This window comes from Cryptotermes secundus, unplaced genomic scaffold (genome assembly GCF_002891405.2).
Source record: "Cryptotermes secundus unplaced genomic scaffold, Csec_1.0 scaffold84, whole genome shotgun sequence".
Lineage (NCBI taxonomy): Eukaryota > Metazoa > Arthropoda > Insecta > Blattodea > Kalotermitidae > Cryptotermes > Cryptotermes secundus.
Window position 1 is genome coordinate 972,751 of NW_019723905.1, and position 27,489 is coordinate 1,000,239.

Consider the following 27,489-nt stretch of genomic DNA (forward strand, 5'->3'; position numbering starts at 1 on the left):
AAGCTAACTGATTTCAAAAGAATATTCGTGTACATTTAAACATGGCTGTTGTTAAGTCTAGACATTTGTGACAAAGGTGTGTTTTTAAACTGGTAGATACATTGGACATTATCCACTGTTTCGTTTTGTTTAAAGACAAACAGCATTTTGGACACCAGCTCTGTTTCCACCACCAGACAAAAATATGAAACACACTGCTGAATCCACTACATAGGAATAGATATGTTGAGTCTCACAATAAATAGCAGTTATTACTGTCTACAATGCTAACTGCCTAGTCTTTGTAATAAATGCATCGTGTATTTCCTGAAAGGTATTAAATGGATTTTTAAATGTTATTTAAACTCTTATATTTGCATCTAATAGGTCAAACAAAGCAGGCTTCATACTTTCACCTGGTAACAAAGAAAAACCGGCATCTGAAACACTGTGTTTCTTTAACCAAAAGATGGTGATGATAATGATGATGGAAATCATCACATATATATGTCAGTTTAATTGTTGTCATTATCTGTCTAGTGCCTCTAGAGATTGTTAAAATTGACTCTACAGGCCTCTGTCCACATATACAGGGTTGCAGAGTCCATTTCTGAGGTGTCGGCACCCACAGGACAGGGCTATAGTGATCATGTGAATGATGGCCAGCATAAGAGACCTACAGTTCAGCATGAGCTCCAAATGTGGGGGGGGGGCTATTGTTCTTCCCATTACCAAAGTATTGACTGTGATAAAGGCGAAGGCATCAATGTAAAAGCAGATGAGAGTGCACACAGATTTGACTGGGGATTATACTCAAAACCTTTTGAATGAAATTGTAAGCCCTCACCCCAAGACAGTCAGTCTCCTATTCAAACACTGATAGTCCATGAAAGTGGCATCTTTTTAGTTAATATTCACAAGATTAACTTTATTCATTTATATGGGACTAATGATCAAAAAGTTGTGATTCATTACCAATGCTGCTTAGCACCAGAGTGTGTATCAACTATATGCAAACTCAGATAGGCAGGTAAACAAGAGAACATGTTATACCATATCTACAGCTATATGTAGTATAGCACAGTTTTGCATCCATTCAAAAGATCAACTACAGAAGGTGTTTTTGTGAATTAACAATATCAGAGACAACTTCCATGTGTTCAAAAAATACAATAAGAGAAAAAGGCAAATAAAAGTGTACACCTCCCTATTTCAGCAACTAGCATTCACCTGCTCATTCAGTTTTCTTCAGAATATGAAATTTTTGGTCCTCTGCACGATCCTCACTCGTTTCCGAACAAATATCACCACACCTCACATAAATTATCAACTTGTGAGATCTTGATTTTCCTTCTGCATTTCAATCTCTAAACTACGTAGTCAGTGACAAAAATTCAACACAGATCAAAAGCCCAATGACAAGCTCCTCTCCCCTTCACTTTTAGAGCGGCTTGGGATCTCAAGTTTTAATTTGGAAACTCACCATCAGCCGCAAATATGAACAACTTCCACTCTGCAGCTTCAATGTCATGTTTCCAAAGAGACCGGCAGTGTTTTTATTGATCATATCCAGTGTCTGTCATGATTAATCCCAATGCAATTCACTGGCTCCGGTGTCCAAAGTACATCAAGAAGAGAGAGAACCAAACCAAGAAGAGAAGTCTAGTGTTCAATAAAAATGCAATTTTGAAATTCATTTAACATTTTAAGTAGGAAAAATACTTTTAGAAATGTGAACCCTAACCTTCAATTTTGAAATTCATTTAACATTTTAAGTAGGAAAAATACTTTTAGAAATGTGAACCCTAACCTTCAGATAATATTTCCGTTAAAAGCCGCTTTAAGCTGTCAAGTCCAGTGAGAAATCCACAGTCTGGACCATGGTGGACAGTAACATTGCTTGCATTGCTGCCACTTGCCCTGTTGCTGAATGTAACATTGGCAAAGTCAATCATGCGGATATCAACTTGAGTGGAGCCAGAGCCCCTTGGCAAGTCTCTCTGTCTCATTCTATGTTTTTTTGCAGCTTGCAGAGCAGCCTTGTTCTTAGCCCGTAGCTCAAGTGTACTTTTTTTCACTCGTTTGCTGGACAAGGAAAGCTCTGGATCTTCTTCATCTTCATCATCATAATCATCTTCTTCCTCTCCTTCTTCATCACACTGAGAATGCTGACGAATTCTCTTTGCTGTCACATTATAAAAGTCTGAAGAAGCTTCCTCAGAACTCTCAGTAAGTTGCAGAAAGGAACAGTCACTATTGTACAACATCCAGCTCTCACCAGCAGCATGTGAGGATGATGGTGGATCCATGAACATCGTGTCCTCTGATATAGGGTAAAATCTTGATGCAGCTTTTGCCCCCCTTGCTGCTGCTTCACCAAACCCACGCTGATGCGATGCCTGGTTTACCTCTTCTTGGGATGATGACAAAGGTGGGAAGTCAGATGAGTTACTGGCATCCATATCGTAGTAAGGGAAGCCTAGGCTTCCACGAGAACATTCCTCTGATTCTCTTGTTCCTTCATCACTGATACCAACCTCTTGTGTTAAACTGTTCAAGTCCTGGTGACAGAAGCAAGTGCTGAGAGCAGAGGGTGATGTCCCACGATGTTGTGATGTGGAGAAGTCATCCACATCCCACTCATACCCCTCATACACAATAAGGAGTGAACTGAATAAAAAAAATACAGTAATTATTATTAATGTTAAACAAATTCTGATTACAGTATATGAAAAGTGACAGGTAAGTAATATGAGAAGTTCTACAATTTTAGAACAGATACTAAAATCTGAGAGAAATGTTTTATGGTAACTCCTCCTTCGCATACTCACTCTACTAGGAAGAGCACTCCTCAGAGAAGCATCTGTCATTAAACAACCCAAATATCACAATGTACTACATGCATTTTATGTGGTGTTTACATCTTTCCACAAAGTTTGGTTTCACTACTAAATATGTTAAAATCTGCAGCAGATAAAAATTAATTGAAATGAAGTAAATAAAGAATAAAATAAAAATGCAACATCAAAAGAGTCTGATAATTTTTAAAATTTGTCTACCAACGTCCATTCATTTAATCCTTCAAAGCTTAATGTGTACCCTATGTTTCAACATTACAAATTTCTGAATTTTAGAAATACTGCATCATAGATTCATATTGTGTTGATATACTACACCACTTTAATATCCATCAACTACACTTGGGACATCTTGATAAATAAGAGATATCATAGCCATTATTTCACATTTTAACATTTCAATATTTTAACAATACAACTAAGACAAGCACATGGGCATTGCACGTGACTGAAATGACACAAAATATGACAGAATGTAAACATTGACCAATCTCAGGAAAAGAGCAGATATGAATGAATGTATAAGGGGTGGGACTTCTTGGCCCTTGCACAGCAACCACAGTGATCTATTGTGCCTCAAAAGAGCAGATAAATGACAGATGCATGTATAACCCCTGATGACAGTGGAACGGCCAAAACATGTCGTCAATCTGTAACGTACCATATAGCTATACATAGATTGTGTTGACAGAACCAAATAATAGTTTTTTTAATTTTGCCCACAGAGTGTATTTATGGATTTCATATGATTGTCAAAATAAACATCATTTACTAATATGTCTTTGTAACGATGTAGAATGTTTCCTGTACCACAAGAACTATTATTTTTATTTATATAGATTATTGGGATTAATTTTAGACCTCAAAGGGTTAATTTCATTCTTTTCCTAGCCCCAGAAGAAATGTCAACATTGAGCTAAGTTTGAAACATTACTATTCACTAATCACAGGCTGTCAAATGCTCTACATCTAGCAACAACAAAAAATGCTCACTGAATAAAAATGACACTCTTTAGCCATACTGATGTATGACATATACTACCACTGCTCTCTCTTCTTCTTAAGACAGTAACTAACTTCCTGTAGTAAAATTCTTCTTGAGAATTTTGATAGGATTAACTTTCCAAGTATACTATCTATATTAAATTAATATGCAAGTTGCTGTCTAAGTAAATCTTGTTTATTGCTTAAGTTCACTTTGTTTTAGCAACACATAGTCATTATTAGCAATAAATAAGATATACATAGATGATTACTTGCATTTTAATTTTATAATTCTTCTTGAGAAGCTGATAATTGACCACTTGGCAAAGAAATTTCACACCTTCTATCCAACTACCATGTTCGTAAGTTAACCAGTGCAAACATCCTCATCCAGATAAATTCAGTCCACATCATCACACTCTATGTATGTATGTATGTATGTATGTATGTATGTATGTATGTGTATATTATCACGTGTGTCCTAGTCCAAATGGTTTCCAAGATAGTTATTTCACTGCACAGTTCCAAAATTGTTGATAAGAAAGAGATATTACATACTGTTTCTAACACCAGTATGGTAGAGTTTAACTAGTATAATACATTTTCAAAAGTTCCATCATCAACTTCAATGCACCTTGCAACTCGTGTGAAGACATGGTGTGTTGCTTATCTGTAATGTGTACTGTACAGTGAAATAGCTGTATCTCAGAAACTGTTCAGAATAGGTCACTTGTATACAGAATGTCCCAGGAGGAATGTGCCAAACTTCGGGAGGGTGTTCCTTATGTTAAAGTATGCCGATATAACCCAAAACACCTATGTCCAAAGTTGAACGGTTACAGAGATAATGGCCAGAGAAGTGTGAAACTTTGACTGGTCTTACACACTTGTTGATTATAAAATACATATTAAAACTGGCAGGAATATGTTGTTTCTGTAATGTTAATAATGTACGTTAACATCAAAGTAACTTGTGAGTGACATGAAGCCATAAAATTGAAGTACAAAATACTCACTCGCCATGTCATAATTGGCCTTAGGGTTTCCAAGCACTATTCATGACACATGACTGGCAAGCGCTGACGTAACATGGCTGACTACGCTATAAGCCGACCACATAACTGTATTAAACGTACATTCACGGAAAATCTCTTTTGGAATGTCGTTTCCATTATCTCATGTGGATTATTATGGGACCACATATGCACATTTCATAAATTATTTACACCCTCCAGGGTAAAAGACGCCTCATCACTCAATAAAATGATGCTTAACAGTTCGGGAAGAGCTTTTATCCAGTGGCACAAATCCATACGCTGTGCATGGTCGCCTGGTTCCAGATGTTGTACCCTTTGATCATGGTAAGGATACAACTCTTCATCATGTAAAGTTTGCCACACCTGCATACATGATACGCCGATGCAAGAGGCCATTCTACGAGTGGACAGATGCGGACTTCTCTGAACCATCTCACGAATGTTCTTATGTGTTTATCATTCGTACATCCTCACTTTCAGAGTGCACAGAAACACTCGGAAGAGAACCAGTATCACGCAATGTCTGGTGAATTCGCGTAAATACACTTCGAGATGGAATCCTTCAATCAGGAAAACGCCTTTTGTATTCTTCAACAGCAGCACGTGCATTGCCACTGCAAAATCCACACACAAAATGCATATCACAATATTCCACATGTGAAAACACAAGAGGCATTTCAGCAACTCATCACACAACTAATTTACCAAGCATTCACGACCCCGCCACAACGTACTCTGTACGCAGCACGAGCTTACGGCTAGTGTGAATCACGACATTCAAGGACAAACAGATAAGACATGCCAGCTGACAGGTACAGTGCGTGGACCCGCCAGAAGACCACACTTTTCTTGGGCCATTATCTCCGTAACAGTTCAACTTTGGACACAGCTGTTTTGGGTTATATCGGCATACTTTAACATAAGGAACACCCTCCCGAAGTTTGGCACATTCCTCCTGGGACACCCTGTATATGCATTTTTTTGCTTAAATGACTGATACTAGGTCCACCAAGAACACTGCTCTTTCCTCCTGGGACATCCTGTATACCTTCAAAGATCAATTTTAACGTTATCCTTCGACTGATGCCTACATCTTCCAAATGATATCTTCTCTTCAGTTTTTCCAACTGTAAAATCTTGAATTCATTTCTCATCTCCCCATATGTGCTCCTGACTGTCTTACAGTCTTTCATTTTAAGACTCTAATAAAATTCAATGAATACAAGTTATATAATATCCTCTAGGCTCTAGTCACATCCTCACTCTTAAATCTGAATATCCCGCTCAGCATCCTGTTCTCAGACAACCTGAATCTATGTTTTTTAACTCTTCCTTTCATTTGATTAAAATCCACCACCTAACAACTCACCAGGAATAAAACCTGTAGCTGCTCTGGCGCTCAATAGCTCTGCGAAGTTCCTCAAGACGGGTTATTACTTTGCGAATAACTTGGCTACGCAACTGGAATCCATTATGGAAGAAGTGATATAGTGCTCCCTTGAAGCCTTCTTCGTTAAGCTCACGTCCCCAGTATTTATCACGCTTCACATAATGGTCTGTATCAGCCTGATAGACCTGCAGCAAGGGACAATAAATATAAGTTTTCTGGGACATAGCAAATGTGAAGGAGTTTTAATATTCCTTCATCAATCAAAACGTGAAATGAGACAAAATAACTTTGTATTATGAGCATCATAATACTGCAAACACTTTGTTAATTAAAAACTGCTTTAAGAGACACTAAAAGAGCTGTGATAGCACAGTCAGTATAGCGACTGGCTACAGGCTGGATGAGCAAGTGGTTGAAGTTCAAGTCCCAGTAGGATCAAGAACTTTCTCTTCTCCATATCATCCAGACCGGCTCTGGGATTCACGTAACCTCCTATTTAATGAGTAGTTGGGGCTCTTTCCCGAGGGCCATAGCGGTCAGCGCGTTAAGATGACAACCCACCTCCAGCTAGTGTGGAAGTCAAGAAAAAGTAGATCTATACATCCACTTCCCATACGTCTTCATGGCATAGTGCTTAATTAGTTAAGCACAGGGGGAACTTTAGCTTTAAGAGACACTATAGAGACACAACAAACTTTTCATAGTATGGCAGTATTTATATAGAATTTTGTTTGTGTAATGTCTGTGTCCTTGATGTAAAACAAAATGGAATTTTTAACTGTAACCACAGTATTTTCAAAATAATGCCATTAATCTAAAAATTATGAACAAGTAAATGACATAAAATTATCACTTCCATCACTGATAGCTGGAGCCTACTTACTCATTATATCTTCTGTACATGTCTCATCATTGTTTTTCTCCATTATGATGTAGGCCTAAATAAATATTCATCAAAAAATCCTATGGTCCATTAGATGGTGTTAATCTACATTCTCACTGAGAGGAATTACTTCCATTTAATCAACCTAACAGAACAGGTTCCACTGTGGCATATCTGCTCAAAGCAAGAACTGTGGAATCATAGAAACAGCCAGGTTTAGAGGTGAGTCAGTTGAAAGTGCGGCTTTCAAGAGAAGTCTTTGTGTGCTGTAATTACAGTAATTCAGTGAGACAGATCCTATTACCATGTTAAAATCTGTTGCCAGGAAATGACTAGCAAAAGCAGACTAGGCTGAAAAGACTTAGCATGTGCTAGAATGATTGGTAAAGTGTGGAAATCAGCGATAGTGTTATTGTTAATTGTAGTTACGACCAATAATGGCCAATAAATCCAATATCCAATCCAAAACCTCACCAAGAGTCACTCTAACATGTGAAAATATTTCTTCCTGATGGTGGAAGCAAAGTCAGGCTCTAAATCACTGTGTTTTAACCCAGTATCTTCCAAACTGTGTACTGTGATTACCCCCCACCTCTCCAGGGGCTCACCAAGTTTCAAGAATTATTTAAAATATAGTTGTACCTATACAAAATTTCAGAAAGTCAGTGAGATTTAAAACAGATGCTCTCAGAAACATTTCACAGTTTTTCATCACTATACAGCAATACATTACAGGGATAATGTAAAGCTATTTAGATTCCTGATGTCACCACACAGCCTGACAGTATACAATACTGTATTTTTCACTGACAGCAGGCATGGCCGACGTATAAGGCTGGCAATCTTACCACCATCTTTGAGCCGATTGTCTAGATAATGTGGGACCCTCAACATCTCACAACCCTATGGGCCTTCACGGCCTGTTACAGGAATAGCTTTACTTTTTTTTACTTTTTAGGAGGGGAGGGGGGGTTGTCCCTGTGAACTGATATATTATTTAAGTGGATCACGATATTACAAAGTTTGGGAACCTCTGCTTTACACAACCTCAGATGATGAACAATATCCAGTATATTATCAGTTTAAGCTACAGGCACTTCACAGCTCAATTTCTGTTAACTGTTGACTGTTTGTTCCTCACCTGCATGCCACAGAGCCTAACTCCAAGGGAGGCTGATGTGCTGGCGGCACATTTAGCCATCTGTTTGCTCCTCTTTTCAGCTGAAGCATCATCACCATGTTGCCTTGTTCCCATTTTCAGGTCTAGGATGCAAGGCTGTGTGTAGTGTGATGTGATATTTTCTAGCATCAAGAAGTCTGGTGCATTTTGTTAAGGGAATTACTTCCAAACTAACTTCAGTATATGTCAGTCATGCCAAATGTCATATTCAGTGTTAAGAAACTGGTGAGGCAAATACATATCAAACAATAAGCAGAAGGACAGAGAAAAACAAGAATTGATAAAAATGCCACCTCCTTTTGCAAGTATTATAAATGTTCATCCCTTTATTTTATAATTTTCCATGTAAGTCTCAACATCTCATATTTGTGTTCCAAACCTTTACACATACAGAGACCTTGTTATGATCAAGAATATTATACAATCATGGTCTAAACACACAATTCAGCAGGACGAAGTACCCAGCACAATGGAAAACATGAATGTGTGATGGAACTACACATCGAACATTATAAGCACAAAACACGAGCACTGCAATCTCCACAGAAGTTTTAAAACACCTGACAATGACCAATGAAACATGTAGTGTACAATGTGGTTCTAAACAGGTTTAAAAGACTCATTATGTGTTGCATGTAATATGTTTTTCTTTCTCCTTTCTTTCATTGGTTGCATCCTGTTCTGTGTCTCAGGCAATATATATAGTATGTAGGAACTACGCTACCATCAATACAACATATATTTTAGTATTACATTTAGATCTTTATTTACTGTGACATGTTTCGGTCATACATGACCATCATCAGGCAGAAATAAGCATAGTTATTGAAATACCAATATGGATCCTTATCGGTGCAACGCGTCATGTTAAATATTAACATAAAAACTTTGCCCCAGATTAGTGTATAGTTAAAATAGCAAATACATGATTAAGAATAAAAAATAAAAGCTAGAATAAAGGTGTACTATATATAAAATGTTGAAATATTATTATAACATATTAAAGGTAAGTTAGAAGTATATAAAAGGTATGGGAATGCGGGAGAGATCAGAGAGAAAATTCTTTGTTTTGTACATCAGTGCCAAGCCCTTCCATTGCAGCTACAAGAAAATATTCCCTTTCTGTGATCACAACCAAACACCTGCATCATAGCTGTGATACAGATTGCATTCAGTTTTTTGTGAGTTCATAGTGAATTTGAATATTGTAGTTTCATTCCATCATACAGACAAAGAAACACTGTTTGGAAGATGATGAAATTGGAAGGAAACTGAGGTGCATGTGAAGTGGGACTGTGCATTCTTGGGTGCTTCATGAGTACCTTATAAAGGTGCAATTCAGTTGGATGACCTGAGGAAAGGCGAAAGTTAAGCCTATATATACATCAAGCAGATAACAAAAAAAGGTATATACATTGAATTTTACTGTATTTTAAAAATAATTATTTAGAATTGTGCATGCACTTCTAATAGCAACATTTAAATGCCCGAATGCACAAATATGTGTACTTTGGCCATGATGAATGTAAGATTTTAAATTTTCTTTTAAAATCGCTTAGTGGGGGGTGGAGTCCAACTGGGTCCGCTCGGCACAGGGGCCACTGATTGGCCTATTGTACCTGCCCCAGGTGACTATGATGATGAATTTGTTGGAATGGAGATTGGCAGAAGAAACTGAAGTACTCGGAGAAACCCCGCCCCAGAGCCACTTAGTCAATCACAAATCTCGCTTGACCAGACCCGGGATCGAACCCAGGCCGCCGCGGTGCAAAGCCAGTGATTAACCACTTGAGCTATGGCGTGGCCATGATGAATGTACCTTTCGGTGTACTGGTATGGACACTTCAAATGTAAAAGGTTAAACCTTTCACTTCTACATTTGTCCAAGCACTGATATACCTTCAGACTAGATTTATTTTAAAACGAAACTAGTGTTTCAGGTTTTACCGTTCTTTGTGTTATGCTCTCAATTTCATACCACCTTTTCAAATTCCTTGAATAGGCACAAAAATTTGAATACCCGCAGAACATGCAACTCATCCATATTCTATGTTGGTATGAAGAACAAACAGAACAAATTGGAAATGAGTATATTTAGGGTTAACTCAAGGAACACACTAAACTAAACTAAAAAAACTAAACTCTGTGGCCTGTAGTCCGCAAGCGAACTATACCGACTGAGCGACTGCCACTTGTCGGAGAAGTTAGTGCCAACTTTTGCGAATAGAGGGTGTCACGTGGTCAGCGCAATGGATCGCCACAACCATTAGTCTTGGTTTTCTAGACCGGACAATGAACACACTGGATGGACATAAACATAATCACCCTTAGTCCTTGAATGGTTAAAAAGAGAAAATTAATGTTATGCTTCTTTCACAGTGGAACGGTAATGAGTCCCACCGGACTCAAACACCAACTATTTTCAAAATCAAACCATTAACAGACTAACTACTTTAAAACCATACACAGTATTTATTATAACTGAGTTAACACAACACTACTTATGAATATCACCTGAAGTGATTTACACAGAAGGATTCAACAAAATATGAGTATTTTCAAAACAACCCATAATTTTAAAGCTATCTGTGACTCCCAACCCAGCATTCTCCAGGTGTGACTGAAGATAATTACATAGAATCCCAGCATACTAGTTATCAGTATAATTCCAAGGTTGTAAATGTTACATAATAGCAAAGGATACATTGCTTGTTAGAACTGGTGTTGTCAACATGCATGATACTCTCCAGGACATCTCGAGCATTACCTTTCCGATGGACCTTCATTCTACAGGACAAGATATTACACCATCAGTAATACTGAAGTGAATAAAGAATGACCAGCTTACTTAGTTTTGAAGGTTACTGCAATAATGAGAAACATTTTACCAACCTACAAGACATGTGAACCATACAAACCTGGGCTGACTTTGCACATATTCAGCATTACTGTAAATTTTACAAGCTGGTAATTCCAAAATAAAATATTTCTTCTTCCCCATTTAACAACACATTATTTGCATTAAAACCTTAAATATCAATATATTTTTCATTATATTTTGTAGAGAATAGTCCCATATCCCTTCTCATACAAATATTTGTATTAAATTACATATATTCAGAGTCATAGAGCATCAGAGAAAGATAAAATCTGTTTAATTGAGCCTCATTTATGAATTTGATACAGAAAAGAATGTATGACTACAAAGATCAGCATGAATGAACTGTCTTCCCATGACTCTGACTGCACAATAGCACTGGAGTATCAACAGATTGGTTCTTACTCAGTATCAGCAGCCATTATTCTTATGTACCATATTACTGGATTTAGCAGCTGATTTTTGACAAATGGTAGGGTGATGACCACAATATGAATACAACAGGAAGAAAACAGAAAAATTTATTATGTCATGCAAAAGTACTTCTGCCCTTTCCAAAATGAAAAATGATCAAGTTTTAAGTTAATGGGTGAGTGAACTACCAGCAAGCAAACAGAACGCTTACCGCAACACATTATCTCTTTTTCTCTTAGATGCCGCCAGCTTCCCTCGGCTGGGGTCATCACGGAAACTTGGGCTGAAGCGATTGTTCAACTGAACTCCACCGCTGTTGCTTGCTTGCATAACACCTGGAACAAATGTCGCCATACTGCATTTACTAAACCATGTTATTAAAAATTATTTACATGTAACAAAATAATCTCTGGCTGCCTACCAGGTCATCCTCCTTAACTTCCTGTGTGATGAAAGGAACAGAATATGTGTAAAGAACTTTGAGTTATTGAATATTTTTATATAAGTTTTGAGGTTTCCATAGCAGTGAGTGTTCACACTGTGGTCTTCTGGGTTGTGACACCTTGTAGTCTTGTATATGGATACCAACATTTTGGTTGATCATGCTGTGTCAATTTTCAGGGCCAAATTGTGTAAGGTGAAGATCCCTCTGATGGATTTGAGGGACCACCTTCCATGTCACCTCACCTTACACACTCTGACCATGAAACTGGAGGCATCAAGTTCAACCAAAATGATGGTACCCACCTGATCATAACCCAGAAGATCTCAAGTCTGTAGCTTTTTAATTAATTCCTAAGAATGGATTCCAAAGCAGTCTAAGCAATTATTCTCCATGTAATCAATAACTTTTACCTTCTACATTATATGCAGATATATTTTGCTGTGTCCAGGCTAGCTGAATGCTGCGATAAATCTGCCAACACTATGAAATCTGTGTAAGCCATATGTCTGAACATGCAGTCATAAATAAACTACAAAATATTGCCAATGTCACTTTGAAATTCTCAGTACCTAACAGACTCTGAGCAACGGATTATGTTACCCTTTTTACTTTAGAGTGAAACAACTTGGCGATGGACCCTTGAAATGCTAGTCTGAGCATCCACATTTCCAGACATGACAGCATGCCAAAAGTCAATTGTTAGTTTCAAGTATGAAGTCCACCAACAAAACTGGAAGTAAAAAAGCACAATCAACTGTACCTTACACTATCTCAGTGCCTCACAAAATGCAACAGGCAAGACAGGAATCCCCCAATAAAAGCCAGAAATTATCTCTGAAGCAAACATTAATAAAACAATTTATTATCTTAAGTAATACATATAACATTTTTCCCACATGATTTTCTAACAAAAAAATACACAAACATAATAGCACAATTATAACAATCTGCCAAAATTTCAAGGGTCAGATTTTCCAATACTGAATCTTAGTGATGTACCAATAACCTATATGAGAAATAACACATATATATGTACTTCTATATTAACACGTATTGAAATTAACTTTATGCATTATCAGTGGCATAAATTTCTGGTAGGATATTAAACTTTCATTTGTTACATACTTACATATTCATGTTGAAGTAAAGATGTCCCAAAAGTACATCTATAAAGAATACTTATAACTGAATTTAGTTGTAGAACTCAAATTATTTCTGTATATTCTAGCTTGACAACTGCAGACAGTGATGCTGGGTAGACATTTTGATTGAATTGGTACATCACTAAGCCAAAGCAATACATTGTTGCCAACATCTATACAAACCCTTGAGTGGGTGACCGAGTGAGCGATCGTGGCAGCCCGACTTTATCCCCCCGAGTTTGCCGCACACGAGCAAGCCATTTCTCGACTCCCACCGGGAATCACACCACTGTACTGCAGCTTCTCTAGATGGCAGCACTGGTATGGATCTCCTTAATATAACAGGGAGAAACTATGTTTTGTTTGGCATCGCTGGTGCTGTGAAAAAATATTCTTGTTCTTTTTTTCTGACCCTATTTTCACGGCACTGAACATTCCCAATTTCATTCTTTATTCTAAGCAATCCATTTCCCCCATATGATATGAAGGAAGAATCAGACTACAATTACAGGGAGGAATATTACTGGGATCCTTAGGAATTCAAGTCATCCAACCCTAGTCACCTTTAATATTTTCTATGTGGATGTTTTTCAGGGACAGTTCAGTCAGAAGGTAAAGTCTTGAGGGTGACAAGCACCAAATTAATCATCTGTCCTATAGATATCTTGCATTATAATTTAGTGTTCTTTTCTTTTCACACTGTATGACTTGACACCCCTGAAATTAATTCTCAAGGCAATCCTGTTTCATATGTTGATGTTTCATACACCATCTCCCCAAGACAGAGCAATGAGACCAGCTAATCTCAATGCAGCAAGATTGTCTACTCCTCCAGTCATAACCAAGCGACTGAGAGGCAGAGAAAAAACTGTGGCACTGCTTGGTCCTAAACTGGAATGCTGCAATATGGACTAACTCTCTGTCACCAGTTACTTGATACAGGACATTACTATTTTGAAGAGAAAAAAGCTATATTAAATTGTCACTGCCCCTCGAATTTTAGCTTAGTTTTATGGCAAATCTGACTGACTAATCACCTAGCTGATTCCTTAAATTTATGTTGCCAACAGGACAAAACATATATCCACAAAAAAACAGCCAACAAAAAATTGTGTATAAAAAGTGTCAAGTTACTCATGACAGAGACCATGAAAATTTCTGTCTTCTGGAATGTCATGCCATATAGTCTAGTAGAGTGCTAACAAAGTTTCAGAGGATCTTTCTGCCTCCATCATCAGAGTATAAGAGTACAAGGTGTGGCAATAAAGAAACCGGATTACTTTTATGACTCATTTCCGGCCACGTCATTGACGAAGAGGAGGGTAGGGCATTGACCCGTGGACTTCCCTCTATCGTCACACAAAGTTTCATTCACGCGCATCGGTTAGTCTGGCCGCGACCATTCTCAGAAGCGGATCATGTGTCTGAGCTCCATCGGAATAATGCTGAGTGCTAATGTAGAACAACGTGCTAACATCAAATTCCTCACAAAACTTGGAAAATCTGCCACTGAAACTTACAATTTGTTGACAGAAGTATATGGTGATCAGTGTCTATCTCGCACGCTTCGAGTGGTTTAAGAAGTTTATGGAGGGTAGGAGAAACGTCGGGAACGATCCAAAATCGGGCCGTCCTCCCACTGCGAAAACTCCAGAGAATGTGGAGAAGGTCGCTAGAATTGTTCGAAGAGATCGTCGACTGAGCATTCGAGCAATTTCTGAACTTACGAACATCAATAAGGAAAGTGTTAGACAGATTTTGCACGACGATCTGGGCATGAAAAAGGTGTGTGCTAAAGTGGTGCCAAAAATCCTTACCCCCCAGCAAAAGGAACATCGAGTGAATTGCTGTGTTGACACTCTTGAAAACATTGAAAATGATCCTGATTTCTTCCAAAACGTAATTACGTGTGACGAAACTTGGATTCTTCAATATGATCCAGAGACTAAGCGACAATCCATGCATTGGAAGAGCCCCAAATCCCCTAGGAAGAAGAAAGCGCGCATGAGCAAGTCCAAATTCAAAGCAATGATGATTGTTTTTTTCGATATCCGGGGGGTAATCTACATTGATTGGGTGCCTGAAGGTCAGACTGTCAATCAGGTTTATTATAAAAATGTTTTGACGTACCTCCGTGAACGTGTGCGACGAAGGAGACCAGACATGTGGAAGAATGCCTCATGGGTTCTTCATCACGACAACGCGCCAGCACACAACGCGCTATCTGTGAAGAGCTATTTGGCAAAAAACAACATTCCAGTGATGGAACATCCACCGTATTCTCCGGACCTAGCACCGTGCGACTTTTTTCTCTTCCCGATAATCAAGTCTGCGCTCAAAGGGACCAGGTTTGAGTCCGTGGATGCAGTGAAAGCAAAAGCGACGCAACTCTTGAAGAGCATAACACAAGATGACCTGCAGCACTGCTTCCAACAGTGGAAAATTCGCATGGAGCGGTGTAGGGATCGGGGAGGGGACTACATTGAAGGGGATAACATTTCGACTGTCTGATTTTTTTTCAATAAAGGGTTAGAGCATGAATCCGGTTTCTTTATTGCCGCACCTTGTATGTCAATCATGGAATGAAGTGGTATAGGTATAGGGAGAGGGAGGATGTTACCAGGGCTCTGAGAGAACCAATATGAATAAAGGCAAGGATATATAAACTACTAGCCCTTAAAAGGGCTATTCTTCAAGGAGAGAGTTGATGGGAGAAATAACTGATATCGTAGAAAACCAACATGCGGGTCAAAGATGTCAGGAGAAACAGAGTAAGGAAACTTTGGCTTGGAAGGGGAGGAAATATTCTTTACATTGTTCTCACTCCCGCTGGTATGCCCAGGAACCCAGCCCCATTCACCCTCTCTATGTATCCATATCAATTATTTCTATACTCAAGATTACTCTTCTGCCCCAAAGATGGAGACAGCAGGATCCTCCAAAATGCTGATAATGATCTACCACACAACACAGTGTCGCATCCCAGGAGACAGTAATTTCAGAAAATAGTGTGTAGTTCGTATCACAAAAAATATCACTTTCAAGTTTATTTCCATTTAAATGTGTCTGTACATCTCATCCCGTAGGTATCGCCAACAGTTGCACAAAATGCAATATTGAAATGTACAGAAACATGCCTAAGGAAATGGCTTCCATATTTTAAACTGGCCACTTTTTCATGGACATGTGGAATGAGGCAAAAGCAAACACAATAAACACATTCACTGTATTTTACAATGCACACTGAATTCTCATTAGGTTCATCTTGTTTTCACTCTCATGCTTACTTCTTCAAGAAAAAGTATACAATAAATTCCCAGTTGCATGCAAATGATCTTACTTTTCTCATTAATGATATTCAACACAAACAAATCTATTCCCTTCTGTTGAGTCTGTAAATTGTTGGACTGAGTAATTTTTATGAAATGGTGGTTCCTTTATGAAATTCGTTATATGAGATGTCTGCTTCTTCATGATTTGGTGTGAGGGGAATTTTTTTACAGTATTTTCAATATCTAGATTATGTAGCATCAAATATGAGGATAATTGCTAAAGAATTTAGAAGTGGTTGTGGCTAACTGAGATACTATGCAGCATTCACCTGGATGAACTGAGGAAAACCACAGAAAAACTTCAGTCGTGATAAACTGAATTTTTTTATATCACAGTGTATAATATAGACACTTGCCGCCGCTTCTGCTGGTTTCTTGCTTGGCCCATTCTTTCACCCTGCAGATGGTGGCAACATGTTCCTCTAAAATGTCACATTAATCAGTGTCCCAGTCAAAATTTTAACCATGCACCTCCTGAACACAAGTCTACAGATATTGCTGCTATACCAACTTGCTTGGTGCTTCTTTGTGATTATTTGAAGATTCTAAAATAAATTAACAACATTCATACCCTTTTCTTACCTGAACATAGCAGGAAGTGATTTAGCATCTCCAACTATTCAGGTTGGCTTCATATACAACTGGTGAACAACTGAATTCCCAGTTTAGAATGTTTAATCCATTCACTGTGAGTATTTTCCACCGCAAGAAAAATATTACTAAAAAACTAAACTCCGTGGCTTGAGTCTGCAAGCAAACTATACCGACTGAGTGACTGCCACTTGTTGGCAAAGTGAGTGCCAAATTTAGTGAATAGTGGCTGTCATGTGGTCAGTGCAACGAATCCCCATGGCCATTAATTTCAGCTTTCTAGACCAGAACCGCCATTTCCTTGAAATAGCTCCTCAATTATCCCCACGAGGCTGAGTTGACCGCGTTCCAGACCCACTACTTCTCAGACAATCTGGTAGCGCCAGGAATCGAACCTGGGACCTCTGGCTCTGTAGCAAAGAACTCTGACCACTAGACCACAGAGGCAGTCCTAGAGAAACATTACACTGAAGGAAAATCTTGAAGACTCCAAGATCTGCCTGAGAGGTAACAAGTAGAAACTCTATGACATTTCACCTCTGGAGCTAGTACTGTGCATATGAGTGTAAAGAGTTACATTTTGCATACAACTTCAATCATACCTCAGAACAAATGCCTAAATAAAGCTTGGGTATTACTGCTGCTAATGTTATGTAAGAAGCTGGCCTATGATGAACAAATGGAAGACTATGGCACAGATGACAGGATGATGCGACAATGGATTACAGAGGTGACTGAAATGTGAACAGAACTAAAATGTCTTAGAATACAGTTCGTGGCAATAGTTTATTTCAAATAAGATGAATGTTTACATCTAATAACAATCTTTTTATTTGTTATTTAAAGGTGCTGTCAGTATTGAGAACATATATTTAGTTAATGACATGATGATTAATGGGCATGGAGCAGTTGGTGGAATGAAGGAATTTCTTGAATAACAAGAAGTAATTTTCTCAGAGGATGACCTTGTAAATGGAAGTGGTGTAGTTAGAATCTCTGGCACCTCTGCAAACTGACTGTGATCTACAAGCTGCTAGCTGGTTTCATGTTTGCAACAGTCCAAAACAATCCTCCACTGTCAGAAAGAGACTTCCAAACAGATTACAGCCTTGTTTCAGTTAAACAGCATGCCACACCACCTCTCAATGTTTTGCAAGTCTTGATACCTTCTTTACCAGTATAGTATTTAGGGTAGAAAACCGGGGTGGCTCAGTCACTAAAGAAGCTCAGTTATGGGCTGGACCAGCCAGGAATCAGGTTCAGATTATTAGTAGTGAAAAAGGATTTTCTCCTCTCCACAACATCCAGACTGGTTCTTAAGCCCATATGTAGGCTCTTATTCAATCAGTATCAGAGGTTCTTTTCCCTTAGTACGGGTGTGAAGCTCTGACCAGTCACCACTATCTGGTGCTAAAGTTCAGAACACATGGAGTCATACCTCCACTTTGCCACATATTGTTATGGCGCAGTGCTTAAATAAACATAGGGATAACTTTATCCTTCCTTTTCCAGAATAAATATTATTTACAGCGTTTTTAATATGCTCATGACAGTGAAAACAAGAGGCAGACTATAACATGTAGGTCAGACACATAGAGGCAGGAGATATAAATTTCTTTCGTTATGGAATGCATCATGTTGTGCGATCAAACTAATCAATTATCATGTTCCATCTAACGCAACACAGAGAATGTATAACATTCAATTTGTTTTATTGAAATCACAACATGTTTCAACCATTTTATCTGGTCATCATCAGGCGAATATAAATGCTTAACAAATGCTCTACTGAATTGCAAAACGCTTTACCTCTCATATGGGCCAATATTTACAGTGATTTCTGTTTGATGACAGTATTGACATAAGTAAAATCTACATATAAAATGAAGTTGGTGTGTGGATTAAGTAAAATTGAGCAACCGTGGAGTGAACTAGGGTTGCAAACTGCATTGCTCCAGATTCTTAAGTGTCACAAGTTATCTCCTTCACCACCAAACACCCAGCAACAAGCAGAATAAGGGTGTTATACATTCTCTGTGTTGCGTTAGATGGAAGATGATAATTTATTAGATGTAAAATTCACTAAATATATGAAATGAGCTTATACCACTAGATGCAAATCAGTGAAAATTCAAGTTGTAACAATGTACAAATGTGAAATTATACAAAGTTCCTGAACAAATTTCTAACTTTCATGGAGCTGAGCCCTTCTTGAGGAGCTGCCAATTCTGCAGCTACTCAAGAATTTCCCAGCATTTTATGGAACCTGATGATTCATTAGCATGTTCATATGAGCCCTTCTCTGGTCCCTATTCTGAGCCAGATCAATCCAATCCATACCATCCCATCCTATCTCTCTAAGATCCATTTTAATATAGTTCACCCACCTATGCCTTGGTTTTCCCAGTGGTCTCTTTTCTTCTGGCTTTCCCACTAATATCCTATATGCATTCCTTGTCTCCCCCATTCGTGCTACATGCCGTGACCACCACATCCACCTTGACTTGGTCATTCTAATTATACTTGAAGAAGAGTACAAGTTATGATGCTCCTCATTATGAAGTTTCCTCCAACCCCCTGTCACTTCATCTCTCTTTGGTCCAAATATTCTCCTCAACACCATGTTCTCAAACACCCTCAGTCTATGTTCCTCCCTTAATGTCAGAGACCAAGGTTCACACCCATACAGAATAACAACAACAAATTTCTAACCGAAACAATAATTCATACGTGAGAATTGTGGTTCACATGGCAAAAAATATGAAGATTACTTTCTCCTTGGATGTGATGCCATGTAGTTTAGTACATAGTTAGTCAAATGTCAGAGGAACATACTGCCTCCAACTTCAGGATGGGGAAATTGGAAGAGATATAGTTAGAGGGAGTATCAAGACTAATGCCCCAAGTAATCCAACAGAACGAAAGAGAACAGTGAAAGAATATTGGGCCCATAAAAGATCTGTGTTCCTTTTGGTCCTCATTATGGCTAGAACATACTCGTATTATTACAAACTTATACTGAAACTGCTTGAAATTACTTTTACTGATTTCCCTGAAGTACTCAAGATAGAACAATATATTTTTTAAAAAACAGTTTTAAATTTTATTAATATTTGGTACGTTTCCTTCTTCCTTCCAATTTTGATTCCCATTTTTAAAAATTGAATGGAGAGCAGATACCTGGAACCCATGCATGTAGGTAGCACATTCCTTCAAAAGTTCAGTAGATCTACTGTACTGCACCACATTCAAAAAGACAGGCATAATCTTCAGTAAATAATACACTTCTAAGAAAAAAACAGAAAATTTCATCCATTGATATAAGTGAGAAGCATCAGATAACAATTTGTTTCACATCATGGTTTGATTCTGATTCAGTCACTCACTGTTCTTCTAATTTATATCATATATCTTAGCAAATGAAAGGAAGAGCAAACCATGAAGCATTCCATCTTCACAGAGTTACCAGGTTTGAAGAATTTTATCTTCTCGGATATAATGACGTGTAGTTCACCAAAAGTCAACCAACGTTTTGATGAAACCTGTCACCTCCACCTTCAGGGTCAAACAGTAATCCAAGCATCAGGTGACTTTCAAAAGACTACACGGTGTTACATCCCAGAAGACACAAATCTTCATAACCACTGATGAGAACTTCAAATCCGATTTAGTGAGGTTTCATTATCTTATCATACATCATTACATTGTGCTTTCAAATGTTTCTTTATTCTAATGACAATGGCCACAAAAAAATAAGAATTTTTATCTCCACCTCCAAAATATAGTAAAGAGAATGCACATACACACAGTTATGCCGGGCCCAATAAAGCAGGCTGCCTCAGTGCAAGGGACAAAGGCTGATTTTCACATGGAACTTACCTTTATACTGTGGAACAAACATCTGGATATCCTGTGGAATGTTCTGGTAGAAATCAAGTTCTCGAGAGTTGAGGGGTTTACAGATGGTCCTATCATTCAGCATTAGCAGTCGTGTGTGTCCGCCAACCTAAACAAAACAATACCAAATACACCACTGTAACTGTGCCCTTAATCTTTCCTTACTTCATGGCCCACATGTTTTGATCTGAAATTTCCACATTTGAGACAAAGGAGGATACATAAGAATATAAAATGTACATGTCTCAACCTAGTGCATCATCTTCACACTTTTTTATATGTTCCTGTACTACTAAACTACTAGCAAGGTAAAGCTTCCCTGTAACAGGCCATGGAGGCCCATAGGGTTGTGAGACTGCTCACAGATGGCAGTGAGGTTGTCAGCCTTATGCACTGGCCACCCTTTATCCCCAGGGATTCCTGGTTCTAATTCCTGTTAGGGGCTAAGTCGACCTCTTGGCAACAGTGCGGTTCAAAGGATTAGATCAACTGAAAAAATCCAATGACCTCACTGGGAATCGAACCTGTGACCTTTCAACTTGTATCACAAGGCCTCAACCAACTACACTACCACACACCTCAAATTACTAGTCTCCCCCCCCCTCTCTCTCTCACACACACACACACACACACACACACTTCCCCTCCCCCCTCTCTCTGTACACATCCCTGTTAAACATACATAAAATTTTATGTGCAACACTGACAGTGTGGCTACAGTATGTTACAATAAATTTGTGCAAATACCACAACATAGCAGGTAGTACCATAATTAAAATTACTGATGAGTAATTCTGTATTTCAGCATCCTGTTGCAAATCTTTAATCAAATATCTTTGGTGTGTGTAACAGTTGGATGCATTATAACACCTGAAGATGGCATCTATGGCTGAAACATGTTGTGTTGAGTGATAAATGGTGAATAAAACAGTTGTTGCATTATACACGGACTGTGAATACATAGACATTTGGTTACTGATGAGTAATTATCTATCTTTAACATTTGTGGTGAATTTATTTTGGTCCAAAATGCTTTGTATTCTCTCTGGAATACTTCAATGACCTACTCTTTATGGAGGCACACCTGGCTTGTTAGCAACCAAGGTGTAGATGATAAAAACAATTTCTGAAATTTCCTCATTTATTACTAGTGTGCACCTTATAATACAATATATGAATTTGGAAATGTTTATTAGTTCAAGCAAAAAAAAAAATGCTTCTATTAAATTATAAAAAAAAATGAAAATATACCAATTTAAAAACTGTCCCATTAAATAACGCTATTATTGGTATCATAATATTGGTGATCCTTAGCATCTCCCTTGTTGCTTGCAGTTGTCAGTTCCTTGCAAATACCTGGTCACAAGTCAAACCCTGGTTAACATTCAAAACTCGGCACTTAATCAAACATTTAAAGTATCACACTGAATTTAAACTAAATTACACAGGTTTCTCTTTTCCAGTTCCTTCCTTTATTTTCTCAGCACAACTATTCAAAATAATGCAATAGCAGAAAACTGTCAAAAAAAAATTCTGACCTGTCACATTTCATGTACATATAGAAAATTCTCAATTCCACACATTCTTCCATTACAGTTTCAGGATCAATCCCTATGAATGAAGTTCAATGGATGTCAAGTCAAAAATCTACAGGACAGGACCTCTCAGCCAAATCTTCCTGTTTGGGGGGCATTTCTTTCCCTCTCTATGAAAACACACCTTAATAGAAAGAAAAGCTGTCAGGATTAGTCTCATGGGATGTGATGCTGTACAGTCTGGTAGGCAGGTACAAAACTATATGACATTACAACCCAGAAGACTGCATGTCCAACAAAGAACTCTCGAGTTTTAGTTATACATATTTATTTGCTGCTTAGTCACAGAGTTGGTATGTTTTGAAAATCTTGAGCGAAATCAGCTCAAGTTTCGGTGACATGAATTCTAGAGAGCTGGCAATACCGCACAATGTTCTGGAAACTAGATCTGTTTCCATCCTCAGGTGAGGGGGGGTGGAGACATCTTTTGTTTCCTTTACAAAGAGCTAACCTCAGTCACTGGACAGCCCATGTCAGATTAACTACAGCTATTTAAGTACCTGAGACCAGGTTATGTCGAAGGGAAATAACAGAAAAGTCTACAACAAAAATTATAAAAAGCATACACAGTCATGGAACTAAGCTAGAAAGTGAGGTAAAAATTTATGCTACAAACCTAGCCAACAAATCAAGTTCAAAAACACCCCTCACCTCAGGATTGATTGATTCTAGGCTTCCAGGTTGCTGATGGGAGAAAGGGCACTGAATTTAACATCTCTTCACTCTCTTTTTTGAAGATACATAAAAAGCATGGTCTGTGGCGCCACTGGACCAACTACCCAACACTGAAGCACTAAAATATAGAACTATGGTACATACTGAAACCTTAACACCAGACATGCTCGAATGTGTCTGTCATCCTAATATCTTCCATATTACAAGAGGTGAACTTGTGAAACTTTACTGATGTAAATTTGAAGTGTGTGTCATCAGCTTCATTGAATTATGTATCATGATTAGAAAATTAAACGCTCTGGAACACCAACATATTTCATGAACATTCAGCACTTTATAGGGTTGAGAAAAGTGCCATTAAAAGAGCTCACCTGATTGCCTAGTGGTATCAAAGAAATTTCATTTTCATCATAATTTTCTGAGTGTTGGCGCAAAAACTGATGATGTGCTGAACTGCCATAATGATTGGAGTGATGCTGAAGTTCAGAATCTCCCATGCCCCAGCCTCCCAAGAGGAACACCATCCCCACGTCTCTGTGATAAACTCTTGCGCTGAAGATACCTCAACACTTGCAAATACTCGGGCCGTGCAATTCACCACCTGTAAGCAAATTTGCAATGCGGATAGAAACATTCATTCCAGGAACAAAAATGGTTTCTAAGATATTATAACATTAACAAAGCATACCACATACACTGCAAATGATTCCTTGATGTCATATTTCATATAATTAAGTCCATGGAGCTAAGTCCTCTTTTGGAAGTCATGAATTATTTGGCACCTCAAAAAATTCCCACCTTTTAAAGAAACCAAAGATTCTCTGTCATGAAATAATGTATCTGAGCATCATGTTGTGCTCATTAACAAACATGAAAAGTTCCAGCAATGACAATTATTGTAAACAATTGTGTTAATTTCATTATGCAACATGTTTTGATCTGTTGGCCACTAACATGCTCTGACACGCCACTCTCATGTCACTAGCAGTTGTCACAATGTTAAATACCAGTCAACAGTCCACAGTCCACATTATTAGTGAATTGTTCAAAACGAAAACTTGAAACATTTTTGGACATCCCAGCTTTTATACATTTCACAAAATCACCTTTGCCATTATAGTCTACACAATCTACCCAACAACTGTATCGTACATAAAGACTCTTGTATATAAGCACTGGCCAATGTAGCTAATGACAGTGAAGTAACAATATATATAATACAGCCCAGTGACTGGTCAGTAGGCCAAAACATGTTGCATAATAAAGAAGCTATATATTGTCACGCGTATGGGCAACTATAGATGAGTTATGGATGGTTAACTGAATTTACTGACCACATACAGATACATGACTGAAAGTAATTATAATCGTTTCGCTAATTTATGCACTTTACAGTTCACCAGAGCACACACTAAGTCTTATCAGTCTGCCGTCTTCACCAATCATTGCCCGGTAACGGCTTCCAATAGCGGACGTTCCACTTACTCTGGGTTCCCAAACTATTCCTGCGCCTCAGCTATCAGCTTCAACTAGTTACCGCTCACAAGGACTGAAATGCAATTCTTTGATTGTTCACTAACTCACCAACCAACTCTCCACTTCCCTGCACTGCACTCAGCTGAACTGAACTAACTCCCAGGCTGGTGACCAACTCACACCAACCTCCTACTTTTCTGACTGACCCAAACTCAACTAACTAAACTCTGGGACTGTCCTGTCTATAACACCTTGGCATGGATAGCATGCTCCTCATTGTTGTAGTTCAATTGTTGCTTGTTAGGAATCTGTTGCCTGCCAGGAGCCATTGCCTACATTTGAATGTACACAGCAGCTGTGTTAGAAACTTCTCACGTTTTACAGGTCTTTGTCATGTTCAAAAGAGGCTGTCACTAGTCCTTATATTAAAGTGGACAAGTCCAGTTCACACCCTCTCACCTCACTCATTTTATAACCCACAAACATATGAGGTGGAGTGACAGTAACGCTTCTTAATTTATGGTCCTGAAATGATCTACAGTAAGAGATCCTTGAAAGGGTGCAAGTTTTGTTGAGGTAAAGGGTTTTTGTAAAATGATTAAAATTTGATAGCAGTGCAAAAATGTTCATTTAACTTTGATCTGACAGGGAATTAGTGCAGTCCAGTCAGTAGCGCATTTAGGCTATGGGATATAAAACCAAGGAACTGGGTTTTGATTTCCAGCAACTACAAAGGCTTTTCTCTTCTCCACGGTATGCAGAAGAGTTCTGGGGCTTATCAGACTTATACAGAATGGGAACCGAGGACTGTTCCCACAGAAGTACAGTGGTTGGGGTGTGAAGCTAACTACTTACCTCCATCTAATGCCAAGATTAAGGATGGTGGAGCTATACCTCCACCCCCTCTTACATCTTCATGGGGTGGCACTTCCTTAATAAATTAATTAATTAATTAAGCACGGAGGTAATTTTACGATTACACTTCTGATTGACAGCCTTAACCAAAAGACCCCTTGAACTTGGGTAACAAAAAATGTATGAAAGTTGATTATAAACATTTATACAAATTATGTATGAAATAAGCTTGTAAATCAACAATTTGTCTGGACCAAGAGCCCCAGGAAACCAAGCGGCCCCCTGGTTTGACAATGAATATTAAATCCTATTAACTGGAAGCCTAAACATGTTTTTCAACAATGAAAGTAAAACTGTCTTACAAATTAGAACACTTATGACAATTTTCACTGCAGTGTCTGGAAATTTTGTATTACTTGGCTAAAGTTTGGATAAACTTAATCTATTTTTAAATAAGGGGGCGAAGCTTGTGCTAGACTTGGTCAACAAGAACAACATATTTGCACTGCAAGCAATAAAATTTTAAACCAAGTATACTTCGCACGGATCCAACATGCTAACCCATGGGCTAACTTGAAATTTGTTGCTGTCATAAACATCTTTTGATGTGAGTCATCATTTGATAATGACATAGCACATTACTTCATCATTATAAAGTTGCTATATTATATTTTCAGCATATGGTAGGAACCAAAATCTTCATACCGATGTCGTTGAAAACAGAGGACATTTCCTCTGTGGTGTTCCTCTGTAAGAGCATGCCTCACACTCAAAGATTTTTAGACAAACAATTCCTACCCATAACAGTACATAACAACATACAATTTGTGGAACTTGAAATATGTGAAACAGGAAAATACATTTTGTGAGTTCTCCCTGGAACTCCTGATATTTCCCTCCCATTCTTGGATGCGGTTTTTATTTAAAAATTAAAGAGGTGTAGATTTGTAGTGAGAAAGTGTATTGCAGGTAATGTATACTCTTACCTTCAGACAGAACCTAGACATACGACACGCAGTCCACTGCAAATTTCTTCGCAGATCAGTTTCAGTTTGCCAAGTTCGGTAGTCTCTCTTATGGTTCTGCACTGAAATCACACAAACGCGAAACAGCATATTTAATAATCGCGATTCATGCTTCCACACATTCTACTGAACCAGCAGGATACCTTTCGCAGCATAATATAATATTCGTATAAAATATCTCGATTCTATTTCTCGTCAAACAGGACTTGAAGAAAAGACCGGTCGAAATTAACAGAAAGTTAAAAGCAGGGTGTAAATGATGCAGCCCCAAAGCCAGCCCAGACAGCCGCTTGATTCGCCTGTGGTGCCTCACCGGCCCTTGGTACAAATCAGGAGCTTGGGACACTCATTATGAACTTGGTTTGGCAGGACCTCTTGCACCTGTTCTGTAACTCGCAGAGAAATGGAAAGACCTGTGGCCTGACGTCGGAGTGCCGACGGGCGATCGTCTGGCTACAGCTGGTCCTTCGTGCCAACCGTGGGCCTGTTTCACGCTATCCCATTTCCTTCACGGGCTGTGAAACTGTTTGGACACAGTTGTTAACGAGACTCGTAAATGGACGACTGTAAAGCCTCTGACAAAACATATAGTCGCCTGGGTTACTATGCACATAAACACCGATTTTCGAGAAACTGGGTTTGAGGTTAAGGAGTGAACTACAAGGTACTATTTAAATATGATTTAGAACGAGACACATTCTGAAATCTCAAGCTTGCAAGTAAGATAAACCTGTGGGAGTGTGAGCAACACAACGCAGATAATTACAGGAGTGCAAAATCGGAGATGGAACACCATAGTACTCATGCGGTAATCTGTTCTTGCTTCAGAAATGTAAAGCGGACTGCGACATAA

General features: G+C 38.4%; 1 protein-coding gene across 3 annotated transcripts; it reads right to left on the minus strand.

Moving 5' to 3' along the window:
- Nucleotides 1–129: 129 nt before the first annotated feature.
- Nucleotides 130–27,436, minus strand: LOC111861927 (inositol hexakisphosphate kinase 2). 3 transcript variants are annotated; one of them, XM_033750506.1, is made up of 9 exons: nt 27,403–27,436; nt 26,598–26,698; nt 23,652–23,881; nt 20,993–21,119; nt 11,815–11,938; nt 11,016–11,098; nt 8,273–8,448; nt 6,228–6,433; nt 130–2,649 (listed from the first exon to the last, which is right to left on the minus strand). In XM_033750506.1, exons 3-9 carry the CDS (start codon nt 23,802–23,804, stop codon nt 1,785–1,787), a joined length of 1,734 nt encoding a protein of 577 aa, XP_033606397.1. In that variant the 5' UTR covers nt 23,805–23,881; nt 26,598–26,698; nt 27,403–27,436; the 3' UTR covers nt 130–1,784. The 3 variants fall into 3 exon arrangements, with proteins under 3 accessions (XP_033606397.1, XP_023702665.1, XP_033606398.1); XM_023846897.2 differs by lacking the exon at nt 27,403–27,436 and having other exon boundaries at nt 130–1,723; nt 1,790–2,649; nt 26,598–26,842; XM_033750507.1 differs by lacking the exons at nt 23,652–23,881; nt 26,598–26,698; nt 27,403–27,436 and adding an exon at nt 13,374–13,522 and having other exon boundaries at nt 20,993–21,075.
- Nucleotides 27,437–27,489: the final 53 nt, after the last annotated feature.